The following is a 22,797-nucleotide window of genomic DNA, read 5'->3' as shown; positions in this document are numbered from 1 at the left end:
CACTACAACGGGACGCGCAGTCGTCCGGATGATCTCATCGTCGTGGCGCGAGACTTGAACCCTTGACGGTCTGGTGCACTCGCTCAGCGTACTCTCAGACCGACGCCGGAATAAAGAGGGCCCAGTCATAACAATCCCAACTTGATGAAGAAAAAAGAAAAAAAGGAGGAAAGTTTGTTATAAAAGACCCTCCTACCCGAGGCAAACCTCACATGTTTCGTCATTGACACCTATTACGCCGACACTCGCTTAAGCGCGATCCAAACCAACGCTTCTTTTTGCGCCTGTAGGTCGTGCGGCTGCGGATGTGACGTATTTTCGTGACGTCGCGCCGCTTCTTCGCTCCTTCCGGGCGCGCATAAAAAAGTTGGTTGATTTCAACTTCTTTCTCAAGCGCACAAAAACGCGCGGTGACGTATAGGGCGCTCCTGTGTCCCGGCCAATCGGTGGAGGGCAAGCTAGTTCCGACAACGCGATCTCTCTCTCTCTCTCTTTCTCTCGCCGTCTGGCCGGCCAGTCTGTCGCAGTTGCACTTTGCTTGTGCGCTCTTGCCTGCGTGCGCGCTCGCCCGAAGTTTCGCTGGTCCAAACCAAAGCGCACGGTTCTGACTCAGGAAGCGCGCCCGGAAACAGCAAAAACGCCACGAAATGCGTCACATCCGCAGCCGCACGACCTACAGGCGCAAAAAGAAGCGTTGGTTTGGCACAGCCTGTTTCTCAAATTCAACGCTGCCGTTCCATCCAGCCCGTCGGCGGAACGTCTATTTAGCTGGGCTGGGGACGTCTTTAGAGGGAAAAGGGGAAAAGTCTCCTATCAAGAACTTTGAAAGTCAATTGCTTCTGCGAGCGAATAAACTATTTTGGCGAAAACGCAAGCTATAAATAGACTGCATTTATTTTAGGCTCGCAGGGATTTTCATTGATCATAACTGCTGTTCATTTTGTTACCACAAAAATATAAAAAAGTAACTTCGAAAGTAACTTGAAAGTAACTCGCTACTTTTTAGAGTAGTTAGTAGTTTACTCAATTACTATTACCAATGCGTAATTTCTACTCTACTCCAATTACTTTTGGCGTCGATACTCAGTAACTTAACTTAACTACCTTTTTTGAGTAATTTGTACATGTCTGGTCCTCCACAGCACCGCCAGGTACGTGGTCGCTTTCCCTTTCGTCGCCGGCTGACACCCGCGTGCTTAGCTGCATGGCAAAGTGTAGCTTACGTAGGAGGGGGAGTCCTAGCGACGGAGGCGTCGAAGGGTCGCATAGGGAAGCAGTTCCGATGAGCGTTCGGTTAGCCCTTGCGAGGGAAAAAACGAAGGAGCTGGAGCGGCAGGTTCGACAGGCAGAACTCCGGGCGGAGGAGCGGAGGGCTAGAGCGCGGCTCCTCGGGCAGCGCCAGAGCCGTATATTGGGAGAGTTTGGCCATTCATTGGTATCAATGGGGCGAAAATCTATTGGTCGAATAGTTGATTGACAGGCCGCTCGTGGCCAATCACAAGCCGCAAAACCTCCCCTAGCGGTGGTCGTGAGCCTCAAAAGTAAAGCAGGGTTCGGTAATTTCATTTTAGCGTCGCTAGAGTTAAAAAAGTTAACGCTTGGTGACTGAAAACTTGGTGCATGTGAGCTTTTCGTCGTAGCCTTCTTTAATGGTAGAATAAACGAATGCGCACGCGGACACGTGCGTTGAAATAACGTAAACAAAAGTTTGTGTAGCCGCGGGAGTTCCGCCGTTCCGGTCTTGTTTGAAAAATGGGTCGTTGTTGTGCTCTGAAGTGCCGGAACAGAGCTTCCAGGGGAATTCGCTTGTTCAAGCTGCCGAAATCCCCGAGGAGACGGAAACTGTGGCTTTCAGGAATCAAGCGTGGCGCGGGGTGGAAACCTCCCGACAGAACGTACTTTTGCGAGGTGAGGTATTGTTCATTGTTAATATTGTGACGCGAGCACGGTGGACGCGAGTGCACTGTGACAAAACCGTGTATTTTGTGATCTATTCTCTACTGCCGTGGAAGCGTCCTGTGCGCTTTCGCTTCACCGCAGAAAGACGAGTGGTTCAGGCCTGTGGCGGTCGTGCGATGATGGATTTGTAAGATCGCGTATTTTGAAAGCGTGAGCCTCTCGTCAGCGGAATAACTGTACTGTGACGCGAGCGGCTGAATACACAGTTTTGACGTCTACCAAAACGTTATTCGCTGCAGGACCACTTCGAGCCCTCTCAATTCCAGACGAGGTGCTCCGACGGCTGGAGGAGGCTAAAAGCCACAGCTGTTCCGAGCTTGTTTCTGCATTCTGAAAGTCAAGTGAGTGTGTGTAACTAGGATAAGTGAGATTTTTGTTCTTTTGGTGTTTACCTAGATTATGAGAGTGAATTAAAAGCAATAATTTATCTTGTGTTAAGATGTTTTTACTGATATGATTTGAAAGAGGCTCAGGTGACCTATAATAATGTGGACTTGGTAGGCTGTTGACATCTCTGTTCCATGTCAGAGACCTTTTTTTTTTTTTAAATCGGAGTGGTCCTTGTGCAAGAGTGCATGAGACACCATCATTCAGTGTTGCAGCCTGACACAGCACAAAACCCCGCCTCATGGAAATGTAAGTCAAAACCCAATAACTCATATTCTGTTGCTTCTATTAAGTTAATGCATGAGGCATTCATCACTCTCAGCTGCCTTGTAATGTTATGACAGCCTCACCAGCTAAGTATCTGTCATGGTTCTTGCATGGCTTGGAGTGATCTCGTGAGGTGGGCAACACCCAGTGGACCATTTGCAGAATTAGTGGTTCGAGAGTGCATGGCTAAAAGACGAGAGTTCCCTGGCCGCAGGCACGTCCACTGCGTCCCGTTGGCTTATTGTGTCGCAGTGACTTAGATAGAGCTCCCCCAAAACCACTTTTGTCGCCCTTGAGGATTATCTTTCACCCCGAGGTAAATACAAAGAAGCCTTCGTCCCTCTCCGCTCGGCCAGCATGAAGAGAGAAAGGGCGGCAAATACATTTATTCTCGAACCCATATTTCTGCAAAACGAGGATTCTCGTACCGTGTTTGCAGCAACCAGCGGCCAGGACCTCCGGAGCGACCCTGCAGGTCGGCCTGCTGACGCAGCCGCTCCCCACCACCAGCGGGGCGTGCTTCGTAAGCATCTTCCAGGGTCCTGCGTACCCTCGTGTAGCAATACCACCACGCTCTTCGCCGCAGGTGACCAGTGACAACCAGCGCGGCCAGGCCAGCTCAGCTGCCCGCGGCACCTTGGTGTCGGAGACTCCACCAGCTGGGTATGTGGTTCTTGCACGGCTTGGAGTGATCTTGTGAGGTGGGAATCACCCGATTCTCGTACCGTGTTTGCAGCAACCAGCAGCCAGGACCTCTGGAGCGGCCCTGCAGGGCGGCCTGCTAGCGCAGCCGCTCCCCACCACCAGCGGGGCGTGCTTCGCAAGCATCTTCCAGGGTCCTGCGTACCCCCGTGTAGCAATACCACCGCACCCTTCGCTGCAGGTGACCAGTGACAACCAGCGCGGCCAGGCCAGCGCAGCTGCCCTCGGCACCTTGGTGTGGGCGGCCTCCACCAGCTGGGTGTGTGTCATGGTTCTTGCACTGCTTGGAGTGATCTCATGAGGTGGGCAACACCCAATTCTTGTACCGTGTTTGTGGCAACCAGCGGCCAAGACTTCTGAGCGAACCCTACAGCCTCTTTCTCCATCACCTGTTTCACCTAGGCTCACTGAAGATGTCTTTCTTCAGATGAGCCGGAAGATCAAGCAGCTGGAGAACGAGAATCATCGCTTGGTGAGGCAGGCTGCCTTACAAAAGACAAAGGAAGCGACATTCCGGTCTCACTTGCACAAGTTCTTCACTGCGGACCAACTGGCAGCTCTATCGAGATCCAGCAACAGGGGGTCCAAGCGGTCTAATGAGACGGTGAAGAAGTCGCTGCAGATGCGATCTGCATGTGGCAGCTTAGGCTACGACTTGCTACTGGAGGGGAGCTTCCCATTGCCGTCGTCTAGAACTCTGGGGCAGCGGCTTGAAGGCAAGTTTGTTGTCAGGCTACTCAAATGCTTCAAAGCTCCCTGTTGATTATTTGCAGATATAATATCCTTGTTAGTAACTGTAGTATTTTTGTATTTTACACAATTTATTTTTAAATGATAAGTTGGTGTCATGGTTCCTTTTTCACTTAGTTGCAGTGTGGTATGAAGGGGTAGATTATTGATATTGTGTTGGAATGATTCTCTCATCGCAGGCATGCAGCACTAGTTTGACCTCAGTATCTTGCACGCATCGGGATGTGAATTCAAGTTTAGAGGGGGAGTGTTTCCTTCACTCCCAATTTTTGTAACCTTGCTGATGTGACCATGGAGGTAATTATGCTGACGGTGTCTAGGAGAGCACCCTGTGGTGATGATGGTCGAATGAGGCTTATGGATTCCATACGAGCACTGCATGAACACTTGACTTGGGTTCGTGACAATAAGTGCCTCGGCAAACATTTGGGCAGCTCATGACTAATCTCTGCACACGAATGGCCAAAATTAAACATTGTTTACAGCTCAGCACATGCTGCACATGTTGCCATCCCCGGCCTATGGCTATACACAGTTCTCACGTGACGTCATTCTAGTCACCATTCCCAGGTACTAAGCGTCCCATTAATGTAGTGGAAGGTAGGTCTAATCTGCATCCCGTGATTGGCGCGGCCCTACTAGAATAAAACGTCATCATCTCACCTACCAATCGTGTGTGTCCTGTGTCCTGTGATGTCGAGATCGCTCTAGCGCTCTTATCAGTTGCCCTTGGGACTCGCAATGAGTTGGCCGCGTGCCGTTCGTTCGGTGATGTGCACAGTTTCTAAGTGCTGGCAAAGTCGCGATTGCAGCGAGTTAGCGCAGTTGAGTGCGCTTCTTAACGAGCACCGGTGTGCTGTGCAGAAGCGACACTTACAGAGAAAACACCATGATCGTGCGTATTTTGCAGGCACTGCGATTGTGCATTGAGTGGAAGGCACACCTCCAGAGAAGAAGAGGTCACGCGCGTGTGCGACGAATTCAGGAAAACATTGTAACGTAGCGTAATGATTGTTCATGTTCCTGGTCAATATAAGTGCTTACCTCAAGGCCAAAAAAAAAAAAACTGGCTTTTACCATGAATATGTGTTACTCTACAAGTGAGGTCCTGTCAAGCAGTGTGCATCATTGCTCATCATTTCTTTAGTCTAAAATTTAAAACGAATATTTGGGTATAGCAAGAGGACTGACAAATCTCTCATCTACTTACAATCTCTATGTAAGGCTTGATTTATTTGAAGCGAGAGTCATTCAGTAATTTATATCAGAATTAACTGAGCCTTGGCAGTGGGTAGGCAGATACTTGAGAATAACCTAAATGAAACCAGCTAGATTTTCCTTTACAAAGTATAATCATTGCTCACATGCTGAGTTTGTGCACTACTCTACAGGAAAAATGCTGTTGACAAGGAGAACTAAATGACAAGCTTCATTTGTTGCTTCGATTAACAACTGCAGAATTTACGCACATCCTTGAGAATGTGAACAAAACATACTCAAAATTACTCTTGTCTAACCTCATTTCAGTGGATTACTGTGTGCCCCTTGATATTGCCGCGCGCGCTGTCCAAGTAGGCAGCGCGCGCGTGGCCTAATGGTTATCGCGCCTGCCTCCCACGCGAAAAGCTGGGGTTCGAATCCTGGGAGCGACGTGTCTTTTGTTTATTCCTGTAATTTAGTGTTCTGGAGAATTCGAGAATCATGTTGCTTGTTCCAGGCCCGAATGTTCCACGCGTCGAAGTTTCTACGCCGATTATTCCAGCAGACCACGCATGTACATAAGGGGCTCCGCGTGGCGAGCCGCAGTCAGTCTCGCCCCAGCGCTCGATCCTGCGGTTTAGCCGATTTCGACGCCCGCGACGCTTTGTTATTATCTTTTGTACTCTTTTATTTTTGGCACAAGTTCGCCACATTAAACGTTTATTTCTTCCTGTTTATTTGTTATTTTTGGTCACTACCCGTGACATTTTGGTGGAGGTGCGGGGTACCGCATGCCCGTGCAGCGTTCCCCTCCAAGGGACCGCAGTGCAAGTCCGATTGCCGGCTCGGTGAGAAGACCACTCACCGCTGAACCTGAAATTCGGACCAGCCGCCGCACCAAGGGAGAGGATCCGGAGTACGGTTTGCTCCTGGACAAGCCCAAGCCGCAGAACACGACGATGGCCAACCAGTCGCAAGCCCCCGCCGCTTCTCCCGTCGTCTACATGCCCGTCGCACCGCGGACGGCTGCCCCCTTTCACGGTGAACTCTACGAAGACGTCGAAGACTGGATTGACCAGTATGAACGCGTTGCCCGCCACAATGGCTGGACCGACGAGCAACGCCTGCACAACGTCTACTTCTCGCTTGAGGGAACCGCCAAGCACTGGTACGAGAACCATGAGTCCTCTTTGACGTCGTGGGACATCTTCAAGACCGACCTGAAGGCTACGTTCGTCAACCACCACCGCCGAGAGAGAGCCGAGGACCTACTGCGAACCAGGACCCAGGGCCCCAATGAAAGCGTCACGAGCTTTGTGGAAGACGTGCTCCGCCTGAGCTCCCGCGCCGATCCTCAGGCCACCGAGGGAAAGAAGCTGCGCATTTTGATGCGGGGCGTGAAGGACGACATCTTCGGAGGCCTCGTCCGCAACCCGCCGGCAACGGTCGACGCCTTCGTCAGCGAGGCGACAAACATCGAGCGCGCCCTCCAAGCGCGCGCTTCCCACTACCAGCGGCAGCCAAGCGTCACTGCAACCGCGCCGCTTAGCGGTGAAAACGTGCCTGGTACGGACATCCGCGAAATTATCCGGGAGGTTGTCCGGGAGGAACTGCGAAGGTTGCTGCCAACCACCAGCCGTCCGCCAACCATTTCCATCGCCGAGGCTGTCCGAGAAGAAGTGCATCGAGCGCTCCAACCAGAGGTTCCCGTCACCAGGGTGGCACCGGAGGAACCGACGTTGAGCTACGCCGCCATGGCCCGACGACCGCCGCAAGCTTCCCGCCAAGCCACGGCGCCACCCCGAAGAGACGCCCCAACGCCGCAGTACCCCCGACGTCACTCTCCTGCGCCGCAGCACGACCGACGCCGCGACGACCAGCTCCAGTACGCCAGTCAGGAGCCCCGTGCACCCCGGAAGACCGATGTGTGGCGAACGCCCGACCGACGCCCCCTGTGCTTCCACTGCGGGGAAGCAGACCACACCTACCGCCGATGCCCATACCGTCGACTCGGGCTGCGCGGGTTCCACCCGAACGACCCGCGACCCCGATATGGTGAACGCCCTTGGGAGATCGACGAGTACCTGCGACGACCTCAGTCCCCCGAGCCTACGTCCCGCCGAGAGTTCCGGTCGCCGTCGCCACGACGTCCAGCTTCGCCGATGCACCGACCCCGACGTGAAAGCCTGTCGCCCCTCGCTCCTCGCCGGGGAAACTAGGCGCGGCAACCCCTGGAGGTGGAGTTGCCGAAGACGACCGACGCCAAGATCCTCCACGAACGTCGGAGGGCCCCCACTCGAACGCTACCAGAGATCGAAAGCACGCCCCTGCAACGGTGTCCAATAACCTAAACGTCATCATCGACGGCCACGACGCATCAGCGCTCGTGGACACCGGAGCAGACTACTCAGTGTTGAGTGGGAGGCTCTCCCGTCGCCTGCGAAAAGTGACAACGCCGTGGGAGGGCCCTCAAATACGAACCGCCGGTGGGCACCTCATCACACCAGTCGGGCGATGCACCGCTCGCGTCGAGATCCACGGTGAGACGTGCCCTGTAAAGTTCGTCGTTCTGCAAGACTGTTCGAGGGATGTTATCCTCGGAATGGACTTCCTCTGCGAGTATGGCGCCGTCATCGACCTCGGAGCAAACCGGTTGACGCTGCGAAAGCCTGTTTCACCACCGGAGGAACCCAAAGCGACGTCATCTGCGGTCCGAGTCCTCGCCAGCCACGTGAACTTACCGCCGCGGTCGAGTGTTTTCGTACCCGTCGGGATCACCGAAGATTTCTGCGGCGAAGTTCTGCTCGAAGGAAGCCTCCAGTTGCTTCTGGGAAGAGGAATAGGCGTCGCAAGAGGCGTTGCTGAACTTCAGGATGGCCGCACTGTGGTCCTCGTCACGAACTTCCGAAATGAAGCGCAACACCTCACAAAAGGTGCAGCCGTGGGCCAGGTCGAGGAACTCCAAAACTCCGCCGCAGTCGCCGCCATTACTGACGAATTCTCGCCACCTCAGCAAGACAGTGCGTCGCCAGCGCAGCTCGACATTAACCCTAAACTCCCGGGCCCGAAACGACGACAGTTGATTAACCTTCTCGCCGAATACCGCGACTGCTTTGCCACGTCGTCGAAGGTGCGCCAAACCACCGTTGCGAAGCACCGCATCGTTACCGAGGACGACGCGCGCCCTGTGCATCGATCGCCATACAGAGTCTCCGTTAAAGAAAGGCAGGCGATCCAGGAGCAAGTGCAAGAAATGCTGAACGACGACATAATTCAACCTTCAAGCAGTCCTTGGGCCTCTCCAGTCGTACTGGTTAAGAAGAAAGACGGGACGCTTAGGTTCTGTGTAGACTACCGGCAGCTGAACACGGTGACGAAGAAAGACGTCTACCCACTCCCCCGCATCGACGACACTCTAGACCGGCTGCGCCACTCTCGATATTTCTCATCGATGGACCTAAAGAGCGGCTACTGGCAGATCGAAGTCGACGAAAAGGACCGAGAAAAGACAGCCTTCGTCACGCCGGATGGACTGTACGAGTTCAAAGTGATGCCCTTCGGACTGCGCACGGCGCCAGCAACTTTCCAACGTGTCATGGACACCGTACTGGCAGGACTGAAGTGGCAGAGCTGTCTCGTCTACCTCGACGACGTCGTCGTGTTTTCCAGCGACTTCGACGAGCACTTGCGACGACTCCGAGCAACTCTCCAAGCCATACGGACCGCCGGACTCACCCTGAAGCCGTCAAAGTGTCGGTTCGCTTATGACGAACTGAAGTTCCTCGGCCACGTGGTTAGTAACGAAGGTGTCCGCCCAGACCCCGAGAAGACTCGTGCCGTCGCAGCATTTGCAGCGCCAAGAGACAAGAAGGCCGTCCGAAGGTTCCTTGGGCTATGTGCCTACTATCGGCGTTTCGTTCGAGATTTCGCAAGAATTTCCGCACCACTCACACACCTCACGAAGGACGCCGAGAAGTTCGAATGGGCCGATGAACAGCAGCAGGCATTTGACGAGCTGAAGCGACGACTGCAGACTCCTCCTGTTCTTGGACATTTCGACCAGGATGCGGAAACCGAGATTCACACGGACGCAAGTAACGCAGGGCTTGGCGCGGTTTTGGTTCAAGTACAAGAAGGCACCGAGCGAGTCATCGCCTACGCAAGTGGGACATTGACCAAGGCGGAGAGAAATTACTCCACGACTGAGAAAGAATGCCTTGCGGTCGTCTGGGCAATCACGAAGTTTCGTCCGTACTTATACGGGAGCCCGTTCCGGGTAGTCACGGACCACCACTCGCTCTGCTGGCTTGCGAACCTCAAGGACCCGTCAGGACGCCTCGCGCGGTGGAGTCTCCGACTATAAGAGTTCAACATGACCGTCGTCTACAAGTCAGGCCGCAAGCACAGCGACGCCGACTGCCTGTCCAGAGCTCCCGTCGCAACACCTTCCGGCAGCAGCGACGACGATGACGACGAGTATTTTCTGGGCGCAGTGAACATCGACGACATGGCCCAGCGTCAACGAGACGATCCTGAGCTGCGCGCACTAATAGAGCACCTGGAAGGGCGCGGGAGTGCCATGCCACGTGTTTTTTCACGAGCGCTGCCAACCTTCGCCATTAGACAAGGTGTACTCTACAAAGAGAACTTCGGGAACAACAACTCGCCATGGCTGCTGGTAATCCCGACCGACCTTCGGGAGGAGATCTTTCAAGCCTGCCACGACGACCCGACGTCCGGACACCTTGGTTACAGCCGGACCCTGGCCCGTATTCGTGAAAAGTATTACTGGCCCAAGCTCCCCAAAACCGTCCACCTGTACACACGATCATGTCATGAATGCCAGCGACGAAAGAAACCTCCGACGAGGCCAACCGGACTCTTGCAGTCAATTCCTCCGCCAACAGCACCCTTCCAGCAGATCGGAATGGATCTACTTGGCCCTTTTCCGCCGTCGACGTCGGGAAATCGCTGGATCATCGTCGCCACAGATTATCTCACGCGGTATGCCGAAACGAAAGCCCTTCCTTCCGGAACTGCTGTGGAAGTTGCCAAGTTTTTCATTGAATCCATCGTCCTCCGGCACGGCGCTCCCGAAGTCCTGATCTCAGACCGTGGATCATCATTCATGGCCCAGCTGACGCAAGAAGTCCTTCGTCTCAGCCACACCAGCCATCGCCGCACCACGGCGTACCACCCGCAGACCAACGGGCTAACGGAGAGACTCAACAAGACCATCGCCGACATGATCTCCATGTACGTCGACGTGGAGCACAAGACATGGGACGAGGTGCTGCCGTACGTCACATTTGCCTACAACACGGCCGTACAAGAGACCACCGGAATGACACCCTTTCAGCTGGTGCATGGGCGCAAGGTAACGACAATGCTGGACGCTATGTTACCCCACGAAGCGGCTCTCGACGCAAGCGACGACGCCCAGGTGGTTGCCCAAAGGGCAGAAGAAGTCCGTCAGCTCGCCAGACTTCGGATTCAGGCTCAACAACGTGTCGACACTGGCCGCTACAACCTTCGTCGTCGGGACGTCCACTTCGAGCCCGGAGACAGGGTGTGGGTGTGGACACCGATTCGCCGCCGCGGTCTCAGCGAGAAGCTCCTGAAACGTTACTTTGGACCCTACAAAGTGCTTCGTCGACTCGGGGATCTGAACTACGAGGTGATGCCCGACGGAACACGGACTTCATCACGCCGCCCTCCACGACCAGAAGTCGTCCACGTCGTGCGCATGAAGCCGTACTACGCTCGATAGGACAGTGGACCTTACGTATTCCAAATACTCTTTAGTTTACCGTTCCTTTTATTTGCTTTGTTTTGTTTTGTGCTGCATCGGGGCGATGCACTTTTTAAAGGAGGGAGTAATGCCGCGCGCGCTGTCCAAGTAGGCAGCGCGCGCGTGGCCTAATGGTTATCGCGCCTGCCTCCCACGCGAAAAGCTGGGGTTCGAATCCTGGGAGCGACGTGTCTTTTGTTTATTCCTGTAATTTAGTGTTCTGGAGAATTCGAGAATCATGTTGCTTGTTCCAGGCCCGAATGTTCCACGCGTCGAAGTTTCTACGCCGATTATTCCAGCAGACCACGCATGTACATAAGGGGCTCCGCGTGGCGAGCCGCAGTCAGTCTCGCCCCAGCGCTCGATCCTGCGGTTTCGCCGATTTCGACGCCCGCGACGCTTTGTTATTATCTTTTGTACTCTTTTATTTTTGGCACAAGTTCGCCACATTAAACGTTTATTTCTTCCTGTTTATTTGTTATTTTTGGTCACTACCCGTGACAATATTAGGTGTTTTAGGTATGATAGTCTTTATATCATATCTAAAATGACTTTTTATTCATACTCGTTCACACTCATTCATCACTCAAATACTATAATGTTTTGAAAAATGTGTACTAAGGTAAGAGTGCTAAGCTAAGTTAGCATGTAGCTCAGCTTGTTTATAGCTAGCTAAGCTAGTTACACACGACTGGAAGCTAACTTAGGTTAGCTTCCATTAAGCTAAGCTACCTTCCGCCATCTTGACATCAACACTGTCAAGATGGCGGAAGCTGAGCGCAATGGCAGTATCAGAAAGGCACAGCAAGTATTCAATATGCGATTCGAAATTATTCGACCCAAGTCACTATTAGCTTCTTATTCGCTTGAAACATAAAATTTGTTATTCGCACGTGCCTGCTTAAGGGGAAACTAAAGCGGTTTTGTACCTTTAAAAAACACTTGCATCATCTTCATATGGCCTCCAGTATCACGAATATTAAAATTATTTGTCAATTTGAGGCCCGGAGTAGCCATCAAAGCATTTTGACCATAGCGGTGAAGCCCCGCCCTCCCGAGGTGTAAGAAGCTAGGAGGAAATTTCTGAGAGACAGCAGCGTCGCAACAAGGATCCTCGGAATCTCTGCAGCTATTGCAAGCTTATTTGAGTGGTCGACAAATTGTGTGCGATTCACCTCATGCTCACGATTTTCACTCGCCTGTTTGTTTTGACGTAAGTTTAGTACACCTATAAACTTTCATAAAAGATTTAGCGGATGTTGGTCAGGCGTGAAAGGTTGTAGCGGGAACTAGGCGTCTGTAGCAGATGACGCACCATTTCACGAGAATAAAAAAAGCGCTGCATTGGGCAAGGCTGGTCACATGTGCCGGAACACTGCACGAGAGATGGTGCTTGAGCTTCGGTGGCCAGGTGAAAGTTCTCGACGTGACATCATGCCGAGTGAATTTTTTAAATATTTCTTTGCGTTGGGTGATACTTCTTGAGCAAATAGTGCATATTCAAATTTGCAGGATACAAATACGGAAGAATTTACCTCTAACTCATTTTTTTTTGAGAACCTCTTTAGCTTCCCTTAAAGTGTTTTCAACAAAATCAGTCAGTGGTTCACAAATCGGAGTCGGTGACACTTTTAGCAACGCACAGCTACCAAAGTAACCATGGAGTGTACTTTACTTCAGTGCTGGCATTCATCACCTTTGCTCATGAAGTGGAACTGCCAACTTTAAGAGAGTGGCAAAAACTAGTAAAAAACCAGCAAATACCATTCGTATGAACAACAATAATGGAAGTTAGCAGCCTTTTCTTCGTTTAGTGCCCATGCTGTTCTTTTATTGACTGAGGGGGAAGTTTCAAATCATTGATTCCTTCAGTCGAGTTTACCAAACATTGCATACACTTGATGATCTAAAGCAGTTCTGTGTTTGTAGGTGAGCACTGCCCTACGGGTCCTCAGTCACTCCACGGCCACTGCCCTGCGCTTCCTGGTGGAGAATCATGGCTGGAGCACCAACTTCCTCACCACGGCTTGGTTCTTGGAACAGGTCAACAAATGGTTTGATCTTATGAGCAGCAGGCACCCAGTCCTTGTGATCAGCAGGCAAAATGAGGCCTGCTACAAGAACACCCTTGACTTTCTGGTCAAATTTAAGGATCTTTTTCTCCACCTCACTATTGGCGATGGGGCGTTCAAGCCAGTGCAGGCGGGGGTAATCCTCTCTGCCAAGTCCATTCTGGACCTGCAGCAAAGTCTCATTGAGAGACATTCTTTTTCATTTGTGCTCACATCCAGATTCACGCAGGACTGCCATGAAAACTTGTTTTCGGTAGTGCGACAGGGCAACCCTATCCCAACTTCTTGGAGTTTAAGATGACCTTGAAAATCATCACACACTCGCAGTACCTGAAGGCGTCCAAGGCAGGGTCCTACGAACTGGACGATGCCTCCTTTCACCTGGCTGACCTCGCAGACTTGGATGTACAACCTGCTGTGCCCACCGACATTTTTCTTGAGGAGGTAGAACTCACCATGTCACAACCTGAGGAGAATAGCTTTGACTATTACGCGGGTATGTGGTACGAAGGAGTTGTAAAAAATAATGCTACATGTGACACGTGTGCTGCAGCTGTTCAAGTCCCCATGGCACCTGCAAATAGCCTCCTCAGGCTAAAGAGTTATGTCCCTGACGCTCTGACCTGCCCCTCTGAAGCTGCACGTGCCCTCTTCACAATTTGTGAAAGTGTCTTTCGCAGCCTCATTGCGGATTTGATGCATGCACGGGGCATCCTGGACGGCCTATCGCCGAGGATGGCTGCAGAGAGCCAATGTGTTCAGCTGCCCGACTGCCATGAAATCAAAATGAAGCTCATCAGGCGATTCTGCCATGCACGGCTGCAACTGTTCCTGCGGGAAAAAAGTCGCGAGTTAGCGGCTGGGGCAGCTGAACGCAGGGACTTCGGCAGTCGATGGCAGGACCTCGGAGAACTAATTAGTGTTTTAGATTGCCTTAGTTGATGAAACTGTTGTCCCGTTCTCATTTTTTTTTACTTTGCTTTCTTCTTTGTGTTAAGGGCAGCTTTCATTTTTTACGTTCCTTGTTTACCGAGGCACTTCTGAATTTGTTTTACTCTTGCAACGGTTGTTTGTGCGAGGCCCTTTTTCTTGTGATCTCCATGTAAGCCTACGTGAAGCCTCTGCATTTTTTTTTATGCTTGCTACAGATGTTTGTGGGAAGTTTCTTGTGCTGTGCTTGTAAGCATCTGTAATTTTTTTATGCTTGCTATGGGTCTGTAAAGAAGCCCATTTTCTTGTGTGCTGCCTGAGGCCTCTGAATTTTTTTTTACGCTTGCTATGGGTCTTTGTGGAACGCTTTTTTTTCTTAGGCTCTGCCTGTAAACCTGTGTGAGGCCTCTGAATTTTTTTTACGCTTACTAGAGATGTTTATGGGCTCTTTTTCTTATGCTCTACGTGCAAGCCTGCATGAAGCCTCTGGTGTTTTTTCATGCTTGCTTCAGATGTTTGTGGGAATCCTTTCTTTTTCTTGTGCTCTGCGTGTAAGTTTGCGTGAAGCATCTAAATTTTTTTCACACTTTCTTCAGCTCTTTGTGGGAAGCTTGCTTTTTCTTATGCTCTGCATGTAAGCCTGAGTGAAGTCCCAGAATATTCTTTTACTTTTACGCTTGCTTCAGATGTTTGTGGGAAGCTTTTCTTTTTATTGTGCTCTGTGCGTATGGCTGCATGAAGCCTCTGAATTTTTTTACGCTTGCTACGGTTCTTTGTGGGGAGCACTTTTTCTTCTGCTCTGCGTGTAGGCCTATGTGAAGCTTTCGCTGTCATGCAAACTTGCTCTTCTGTATCACGTTTTTTTTTTCTTGTCCTCCTTCTTGTGCTGTGCACTGCTTATGTTTCACTCATCCTTTTTTGCTTCATGTGGATGTTTGTAGCCTACACTTTCCTTCCTGGTGTCTTGCATGAAAGCCTATGCAGAGACTTCCTGCCCATGTTAGCTTGTCTTTTCCCGTCATTCTTCTGTTAACTTTCCTCGTGTCATTCGCACACCTCGAAATATGCACTCTCTCTGTATCCTTAAGTTTTTCACTTCTGCACTTGCTTAAGACATTTGCAAGCCATCCCTTTACTTCATGAGCTTTCCATGTGAGCCTTCACCGTGCAGCACCTTTATGCTTCTGGGAGCCTATGCTTTGCCTCCGACCCTTTTGGTTTATCCACTTGCCTATTTTAATTTTGCAGTTTCTGTGTTTTTTCTTGCAGAGGCACGAGACCCATGTCCCCTCCATGGTCATCGGTTGCAGCTTTTGGGTCTGTCTCATTTTATTTCATTGTAGTTGCAGACTTAATTATTGTCAGGTATCTGTGTGTTTGTTCGTTTGCAGTAGACCTAACTGCCGCCATTTCCTTTCCGTGAGTTAGTTTTTGTCAGACGCTCGTACTCAGTGTAACAGGTGCAAGGGCTGGGTTTTGTTGCTGTGTCCAAGATGTTGCAAGGAGACTGCTGGCCAATGGACTTCTTCCAAAACCGACGCGCCCCATTGCGGCGAAATACCATGCAGTGCATTCTGGGAACTAGTTGGCCACTCAGTTTCGGTTTCGACTGAGCAGATTCATCTCATGCTATCACGCCGCGACCGAACGCACTGCTTGCGTTTTCGATTATCTGACTTTTTTACGAATGTACAATATACTCATTCTTGAGCGGTATAAAACGAAAGCCGGGGCACTTTTTTTGGTTCCCGAAACACCGGATATTTGAGTGCGTATGTAAACGTAGTAGGACGTGGCTTAGTCACATCATCTTTGAGTTCAATTTCAATAATCCCGTCTAGTACCATTGAACTACAAGTGAAATTCAGTCACCTGGAGCATTACACATATTTTGTTTGCCAAATGTCCGCTTCTTGTTACTTCATTGGGCGAAAAGCAAGCCGCATTCTCACAGGAGTATCAAAGTTGAGCCCAGCGTTGACGCGTAAACTTTTAAGGAAACGCAATAAATTCGACCTCACTACTGCACCAAAGTTACTATGATGTCTTCCTCGTGTCATCATATATCTCCCACTCAAATTTTATGCTGATAGAAGATTAAGTTTTCGCAAACGCGGAGATGGGCTAGCTACGACGGAGGCCCTAACAAGCGTCCCCTACTCCTCGCTAAGCCTTTTTGGACGAGCTTTTACTGACGCCCAAGATCTGTGCCTGAACGGTGTGTCCGTAATTATCACAGCATACTCAGGCAGGAAGAAAGCTAACACATGACAAATATTATGGCCATTAGCAACCATCAAATGCACTTTGAATAATTTCGTTCGTTTGGCGCACCGCATAGGGGTTCATACCCGTCCGGCGTACTTCTGGCGAATGGTGAAACATTTTTTACACAAGTGCTCGACTTTTGCTTTCTTAAAACGGTTTGTATGCGCGAATGTGCCTATACGATTGCAGGATAACTTTACGTGCATACGCGATGTTGAATATTAGTAAAATGCAAGTGGGTGGGGACTTCGCTTCGTGCAGTGCTGCGGGTCAGTACAGATAAGAGATAAGAAGTGTGTTATAATTGAGCTTTTCAATGGCACCTCCGAGTTTTACTTCGCGTACACAGGCGTATTAAGAAAACAGTAATTGCAATAAGTAATATTTCATCTATGGACGCACGAAACGAACAAACTTCCTGATCAACAACATATAATGTAAAGGCGCGAGCTCGATGTATGCATACTTATTGGTTGCTACAGCCTGTTGATTCGTACATAAGCAAGATCCCCGAGCTTCGCAGCGTCGAGATTCCCAGCACTGGCTCGTCCAGATACCTCGAAACGCTAACAAAAAGGCTCAAGTACAAAAATAGAACAAGCATGTGTTAAGAGAAGCTATATACGTCTCGGGCTTGTGCTAAAGCTTCGAGGTCTGGCCATTTAGGTTAGTTTATAGACCACAAATGACGCTCCCGGGACCAGAAAACATGAGATAATGGCCGTTTATAGTCCACGCTCTGTGTGTAATCTCTGGTCGACGTGTCGATCGAAACCGAAACCATGCCACTCTCCTCCCTGGCCAACTAGTTCCCAGAGTGCAACGCGCGCCGTGTTGCATGCAGGGCTTTATGGAAGTAGTCTATTGTGTGCATGCATCAAGAATAGTTGTGTGTCAGAAGTTCCTTTATTTCCTTGTTTTTTGACTCCATACAGACCAATGTTGAAATTGTTGGTGGCTGCTTCATCCATGGAGTGCAAGGATCATACCTATTTGTTTCTTAGGGAATAATTGACATGGCCGTGTCATACATGTTTGTTACATGGTCACTGGAAAGTGTGGGAAAAGAGAGAAAGCCCATGGCCGTTGCACAGGGAAGCCCCCAGAAACACTGACCCCTGGTGGTGGCCTGATCCAACACTTTGCCGCACAAGCTAAAGGTTCATCTTGGTTGGTGTCGTCCGTGCCTGAGTGGGGCATCCTTGCACTGCTTAAAATGCCTGCTCAGTTCCTGGTCCATAGCCTGGTTTTTTCACTTGTTAACTGCCAATCAAGTTAGTGCCCAGTGGTAATTTCATCATCTGACTAGAAATGAGTTGAGTTAAAGCGTCTGGGGCACAACTGGCCCAGGTGGTGCTTCATTGTGCCATGGTGGATTTTACCAAAGTCATGCAGTTTTCGACAACCTGGAAGATGATCTTGGTCCCCATTGTTCTACAGCTCCCATGTTTCTTTCGAAAACAGGGCTGCTTTCTTTAAGGTTGCTAGGTCTTTCCAGGTCTACCTTTGGCTCCTGGGTCTCAGTGATGAGGTCCATGCAGCAAACTAGGACAAAAGTTGAACACCTGCATCACGCAGTTGTGATTACACGAACACACTGTTTTACGAGACTCATCCAGTTCGAAACGGCCAGGGGCGAGCAGGAGGTTGAGGCTCAGAAAAACTTTGAAGCGACCTGACAAACCTGCTCGCCACCCCTTGCACGCTGGTAGTAATCCGACCCGGTGAAGTTTATAATTGTCCTGGAGGTTTATTTTCTGGGACGGAGGAATCGCCTCGCAAAAAGCATGAAAGCCGACACAACTCGAGGTCGAGGAGCGTTCTACCATACAAGTGGCGTCGGAAGAGGAAAGACGGGGGGAAAGAGGGTAGCGGGGGGGGGGGGGGGGAGGAGGGGGGAGGGGGGGGGGGGGGAGGGGGCTTCAGCCTCCTCCTCTACCTTGCAGGTATTTCGGACTGTTAAAGAAAGCAATACGGGGAAAGAGGGCGTGGTCGAGCTTATTTTAATCTGAAATTATTTATGCCTATGTATAGCTATAGATACTGTCGCTCTTCACTGCATAAAAGGTCATTGTTAGAAACTCGTTGTCGGAAGGCACTACTCGTCACATGCTTAGTGGTTCGGAAGTTCAAAGCTGTCTTTTCGACCTAAATACCTGTGCCGATAGTAACAAGAAAAAAAAAAAAACAAGAAAGAATAAATGCGGAAATAAAAAGTAGGAGAAAAAAAAACTATCAAGAATTCGTCGGAAGTGTTCTATTCTTGCATATTCAGAGGTTTAGAACTTCGAAACAAGTTTCTTTTACCAAGATGTGTACAGGCTAAAAGAAACACGTCCCAAAAGCGTGAAGCGAAAAAGAAAAAAAAAACTTTTCTTTGCTGAACTTGAACACTGTTAGACACCTTCTCCCATGAGTTAATTTATTCCTTAACGTGAAAAAACAATAAATATATTATTTTGTATTCTGCAGATGGCAATGATATGTACTGTCTGTGGTGTTAATTTAAATGCGATACCTCAAACAACTTAGACGAAAATAAATATCAAGTTTAGGTCAAAATTGCATGCAGATAAATGTTTGGACATTTCTTCGAAACTCACGTTGAATAACAATAATCACATCTTAAGACGGCACTTGCCTAAGCTATACATAGATCATTCTTAAAAAAGTATAACATGTCTACCATAAATAGCTCCGGCTGCAGCGTGCTTCAAATCTGGCACAAACGATAATCGTCAAAAACCCGTCGTCCTTCCTCGCCCCTTCGGGGATTTATTTCTTTAAACCTAAGCATGCCAGAAAATTGAAATAAACGACATTGTCTTTTGTAAGGAACGCAACACCGCGTGTAAAAGTGCGAGAAAAAAAATTACGAATGTACCCCACTACTTTAAATCAAATGAAACCGTCCGCCGGTCTTTCGAAGTTCGACGAACGTCGAACTTTTACCCTAGAAGTTCGAAGTTCGTCGAACTTCTGACTTTTCTGAATTCAAAAGTTTGAAACTTTTCGAATACTCTTGATAAACAAGTTCGAAAGTTCGAAATTTATCGAATTTTTTGGTCAGTCAAGTTCGAAAGTTCGAAAAAGATTGAATTTCTTAGCGTAATAAGTTCGACGGTTCGAAAAGCGTCAAACTTCTTAGCTTAACAAGTTCGAAAATTCGACCTCCGTCGAATTTCACGATATAGACAATTCGAAAAATCGAAATCTTTCGAACCTCTCGAACCGCTTGATTCGATCATCGAAACTTCGATTCGAAAAAAAGTTTGCGGCATCCCTAGTTGTTAGCTTGGAGAGACTATGCTGAGCTGTCGATGAGAAAGCTGTCGTAAAATTTCCAAAAATATGTATTTATTATTGGCGCAGTTGGTTTTGTAATTGTTTACTCAGACTTCTTTTCGAGCGTGTTCTAAGAGCCATGTTAACAGGTAAAAAGAAAACTAAAAAGTTATACTTCTCTTATTTGTTTGCAGCACAGTCAACAAGCTGCAAAGAGCAGCATGAACAAAATGAACCGGAAAAGATGCCCAGCCACCAGCAAGCTGATGACTGCGCCACTTCACCATGCTGTGCCACGATGCCGAATTGTGTGCCAACGCCAAGCTGTGCCACGACGCCAAGCCACATCGCTGATGCACCAGATGAGCCTCCGAGATTTTGCTCAACGCTTTCCACCAACCAGAACCAAATGTCTGACGACAACCCGTCGCTGCCAATGCCGACTAACGACCTGGACAAGCAAGCCAGGCAAGCACGGGGTCCTTTTCAGCCTCATCTGGGCAGCTATGCCCAAACAGAAACGAATAATCGAAAGCGCAGCTTTTGTGAACACTGGTTTGCAAAGTTCAGCTGGCTTGAATACAGTCCAGCAAAAGATGCAGCCTTTTGCTTTTGTGGTCGGGCGTTTCCGCCGGGCAGTGGTACCAAAGCACATTTAGACCCATCCTTTGTTTCAACTGGGTTTCGAGCTTGGAAGAAAGCGATAGGAAGGTTTAATCAGCATGAAAGGTCTGAGGGCCATCTTAACAGTGTTGTGTCATGGAATTGCTCCAAAGCAAACAGATCGATTGGTTCAATGCTGGATGAAAGCTTTGAACGACGAGCGTCTCAAGTTGAAGAAAAACGAAAACAAAATCGTGAGGTGCTAAAGCGCCTTACTGACATCGTTGTTCTTCTCTCAAAGGGAGGAAGGCCAACAGTGAAAATAAGGAAAGCGCAGAGCAAGGTCTATATTTAGAGATAGTTAATATCTTAAAGAAGTACGACCCCGTTTTGCGGGGCCACTTAGAGTCAGGCCCAAAAAACGCTTCTTACATCAGCAACAGAATAAAAAAGGACATCCTAGAGTCACTGCATGCAGCCATTTTTTCTTCGATTGTCCACCGCATAGAAGGTAAAACAATCTCGCTCATGTGCGACGAAACAAGTGACTGCAGTCATCATGAACAACTCTCCGTTGTTATTAGGTACTTCTGCGAAATTAAGAACAGGCCAGTGGAGGTCTTCCTTACTCTCGACAGGCTTAAAAATTTAGACAGCGACTCTGTGTTTTCCACTTTGCAAGCAGTTCTCAACACCATCAATGTTTCCTGGAATTCTGCGAGTTCCGTCTGCTTTGACGGGGCTTCTACTATGTCAGGGCACGTTGCTGGCGTTCAAGCAAAGTGCAAAGAGCAGAACAACAAGCTCGTCTACGTTCACTGCTAGGCCCACAGCTTAAACCTGGTGCTTGTCGATGCATGCTTGTCCTGAGCAGAAAACAGAATGATGTTTGATTTCTTTGGCGTTGTGCAACTTGCGTACAACTTTATTGAAAACAGTGTTGTGCGCCATGCTGTTTTTGAGCGAATTTTCCAAACTGTCGGCACACAGCTGAAAACTTTGAAGTCTTTGTCTACAACCAGATGGGCATGTCGTGCTGAAGCAGTAAAGGCCAGTTCGCTGTGAGAGCTACAGCGAACTGTCGAGTGCAGTAAGAACGATTGTGGACTCCACAAAGCACCCGGAGACGAAAGCAAAAGGCAAGGGACTCCTTTCCCAGGTGATGAGCTTTAACTTTGTCTGCAGCATGGAAATAGCTCACCCTATTCTACAGCTTATTTTGAAGGTTAGCCGAGCTCTTGAGGACCCTAAAATTAACCTTACCACTGCACTCAATGAAGTCAGGCATCTGCAAAAAGCGCTGCGAGAGATGAGGCAAGATGGGACAGTCTTTAAAAAGATGTTTGCGGAAGCTTCTTCGATCTGCGAGATGAATGAAATCGAGATTCCCGAAGTTCGAAGAAGAAAGGTATCGAAGCGATTTGACCAAAACTGGGCGAATGAATGTTTCTATGCGACAAAAGAGGAGGAATTTCGTGTCTGTGTTTTCTTTCCGATGCCCGACTCCTGTGTTCGAGGGATCGAGGAAAGGTTCACACAAGAAACTTTTGAGCTTGTGTGTGCTCTCCAGAACCTTTTGGGCCTCTCTGTGAGCGACGAACAAATATCTCTTATTTGTAGCTTTTTGAGGTAGATCCCGACAGCTTGGGTGCTGAAATGCAACTCCTGAAGTCCCGAACCAGCGACGAAAAAGCAAACAGCATGACCGCCTATGACTGCGCTGGATTCACTCAAAGAAAATGGGTTGGACAAGTCAGTATTCAAGGACTTTTCTCGCACTCAACTTTTTTTCACGATTCCTGTAACCAGTTGCTCGTGCGAAAGGACATTTTCGAAGCTCGCACATGTAAAGACCAAGTTAAGATCCATGATGTCGCAGGAACGGCTTCGTTGGCTGATGCTGCCCTTTGTGGAGCAGGACCTAGCAACATCCATCAGTTTTGATAATATCTTAAAGCATTTTACGACTAAAACGCGCAAACTTTTGTTATGAATGTGTTTTAATTTCGCAGGATATGCTCTCGCATTAACCTACAATGTCACATAATTCTACTTTTTAATTGGTTGACAGCCGGCGGAAGAGGGTGCTTTACAGCCAATTCCGTCCGAACTAAGGTTCGCCTCTCACACTGATAGTATTTTTGCACAGCTCAGCTTGAATAGTACTTTTGTATAGTGTAGTTAATTTTACTGTGTGTTACTGTTTTCATTTGCACCAGCCCTGTTGTTGTGTTGTGTTAAATTTTTTTTTAGAGTACCGTTTGTGAACTGAAATTGTGTATCGTCTGAGCCCTCGTGCGATTCATTTTCTTTCTGTGTTTTGTGATGGCGCTTGTGCCCTACGAGTGCAAGCTGTGGTTTCTTTATCGTGGGGGTCTCCACTTTTGTTTGGCAATAAATCGTTTTTGTTGTTAGAAAAGTTATCTCATCTTCTTATTTCTCCCACACTTCAAAGCGCATGTAAGTCCACTTTCACGCAGAGCACTCGCAAATCCAATTACTGCGGTCTACAAGGGTATGGATACGATGACACGTAACAGTGGCAAGTATGACGTTTTGTGGCATTACGTCATGTTCGGTGTC

The 22,797-nt window shown here is 49.2% G+C and overlaps 1 protein-coding gene across 2 annotated transcripts; it reads left to right on the top strand.

Moving 5' to 3' along the window:
• The first annotated feature begins 13,058 nt into the window (after positions 1-13,058).
• LOC115321647 lies at positions 13,059-20,522 on the top strand. Of its 2 annotated transcripts, none has more exons than XR_006078240.1 (3): positions 13,059-13,099; positions 13,456-13,624; positions 15,328-15,497. XR_006078240.1 is itself a non-coding variant. In XM_040210313.3 (3 exons), the coding sequence occupies exons 1-3, from the start codon at positions 13,426-13,428 to the stop codon at positions 20,268-20,270; spliced, it is 660 nt and encodes a 219-aa protein (XP_040066247.2). In that variant the 5' UTR covers positions 13,142-13,425; the 3' UTR covers positions 20,271-20,522. The 2 variants fall into 2 exon arrangements, 1 of the variants encoding a protein (XP_040066247.2); XM_040210313.3 differs by lacking the exon at positions 13,059-13,099 and adding an exon at positions 19,806-20,522 and having other exon boundaries at positions 13,142-13,572; positions 15,328-15,375.
• The last annotated feature ends 2,275 nt before the right edge of the window (positions 20,523-22,797 follow it).

The sequence above is a fragment of the Ixodes scapularis genome, unplaced genomic scaffold (genome assembly GCF_016920785.2).
Source record: "Ixodes scapularis isolate PalLabHiFi unplaced genomic scaffold, ASM1692078v2 PGA_scaffold4__175_contigs__length_147842914, whole genome shotgun sequence".
Classification (NCBI taxonomy): domain Eukaryota; kingdom Metazoa; phylum Arthropoda; class Arachnida; order Ixodida; family Ixodidae; genus Ixodes; species Ixodes scapularis.
Note: the sequence above shows the minus strand (reverse complement) of the source record. Positions and strands in the feature narration are given on the sequence as shown.

Coding starts and splice junctions, on each gene's coding strand:
- LOC115321647 (XM_040210313.3), top strand. CDS start 13,426: ATGACCTTGAAAATCATCACACACTCGCAGTACCTGAAGGCGTCCAAG. Junction 13,573..15,327: donor CCGACATTTTTCTTGAGGAG/GTAGAACTCACC, acceptor TTTTTCTTGCAG/AGGCACGAGACCCATGTCCC. Junction 15,376..19,805: donor TCATCGGTTGCAGCTTTTGG/GTCTGTCTCATT, acceptor ATTTGTTTGCAG/CACAGTCAACAAGCTGCAAA.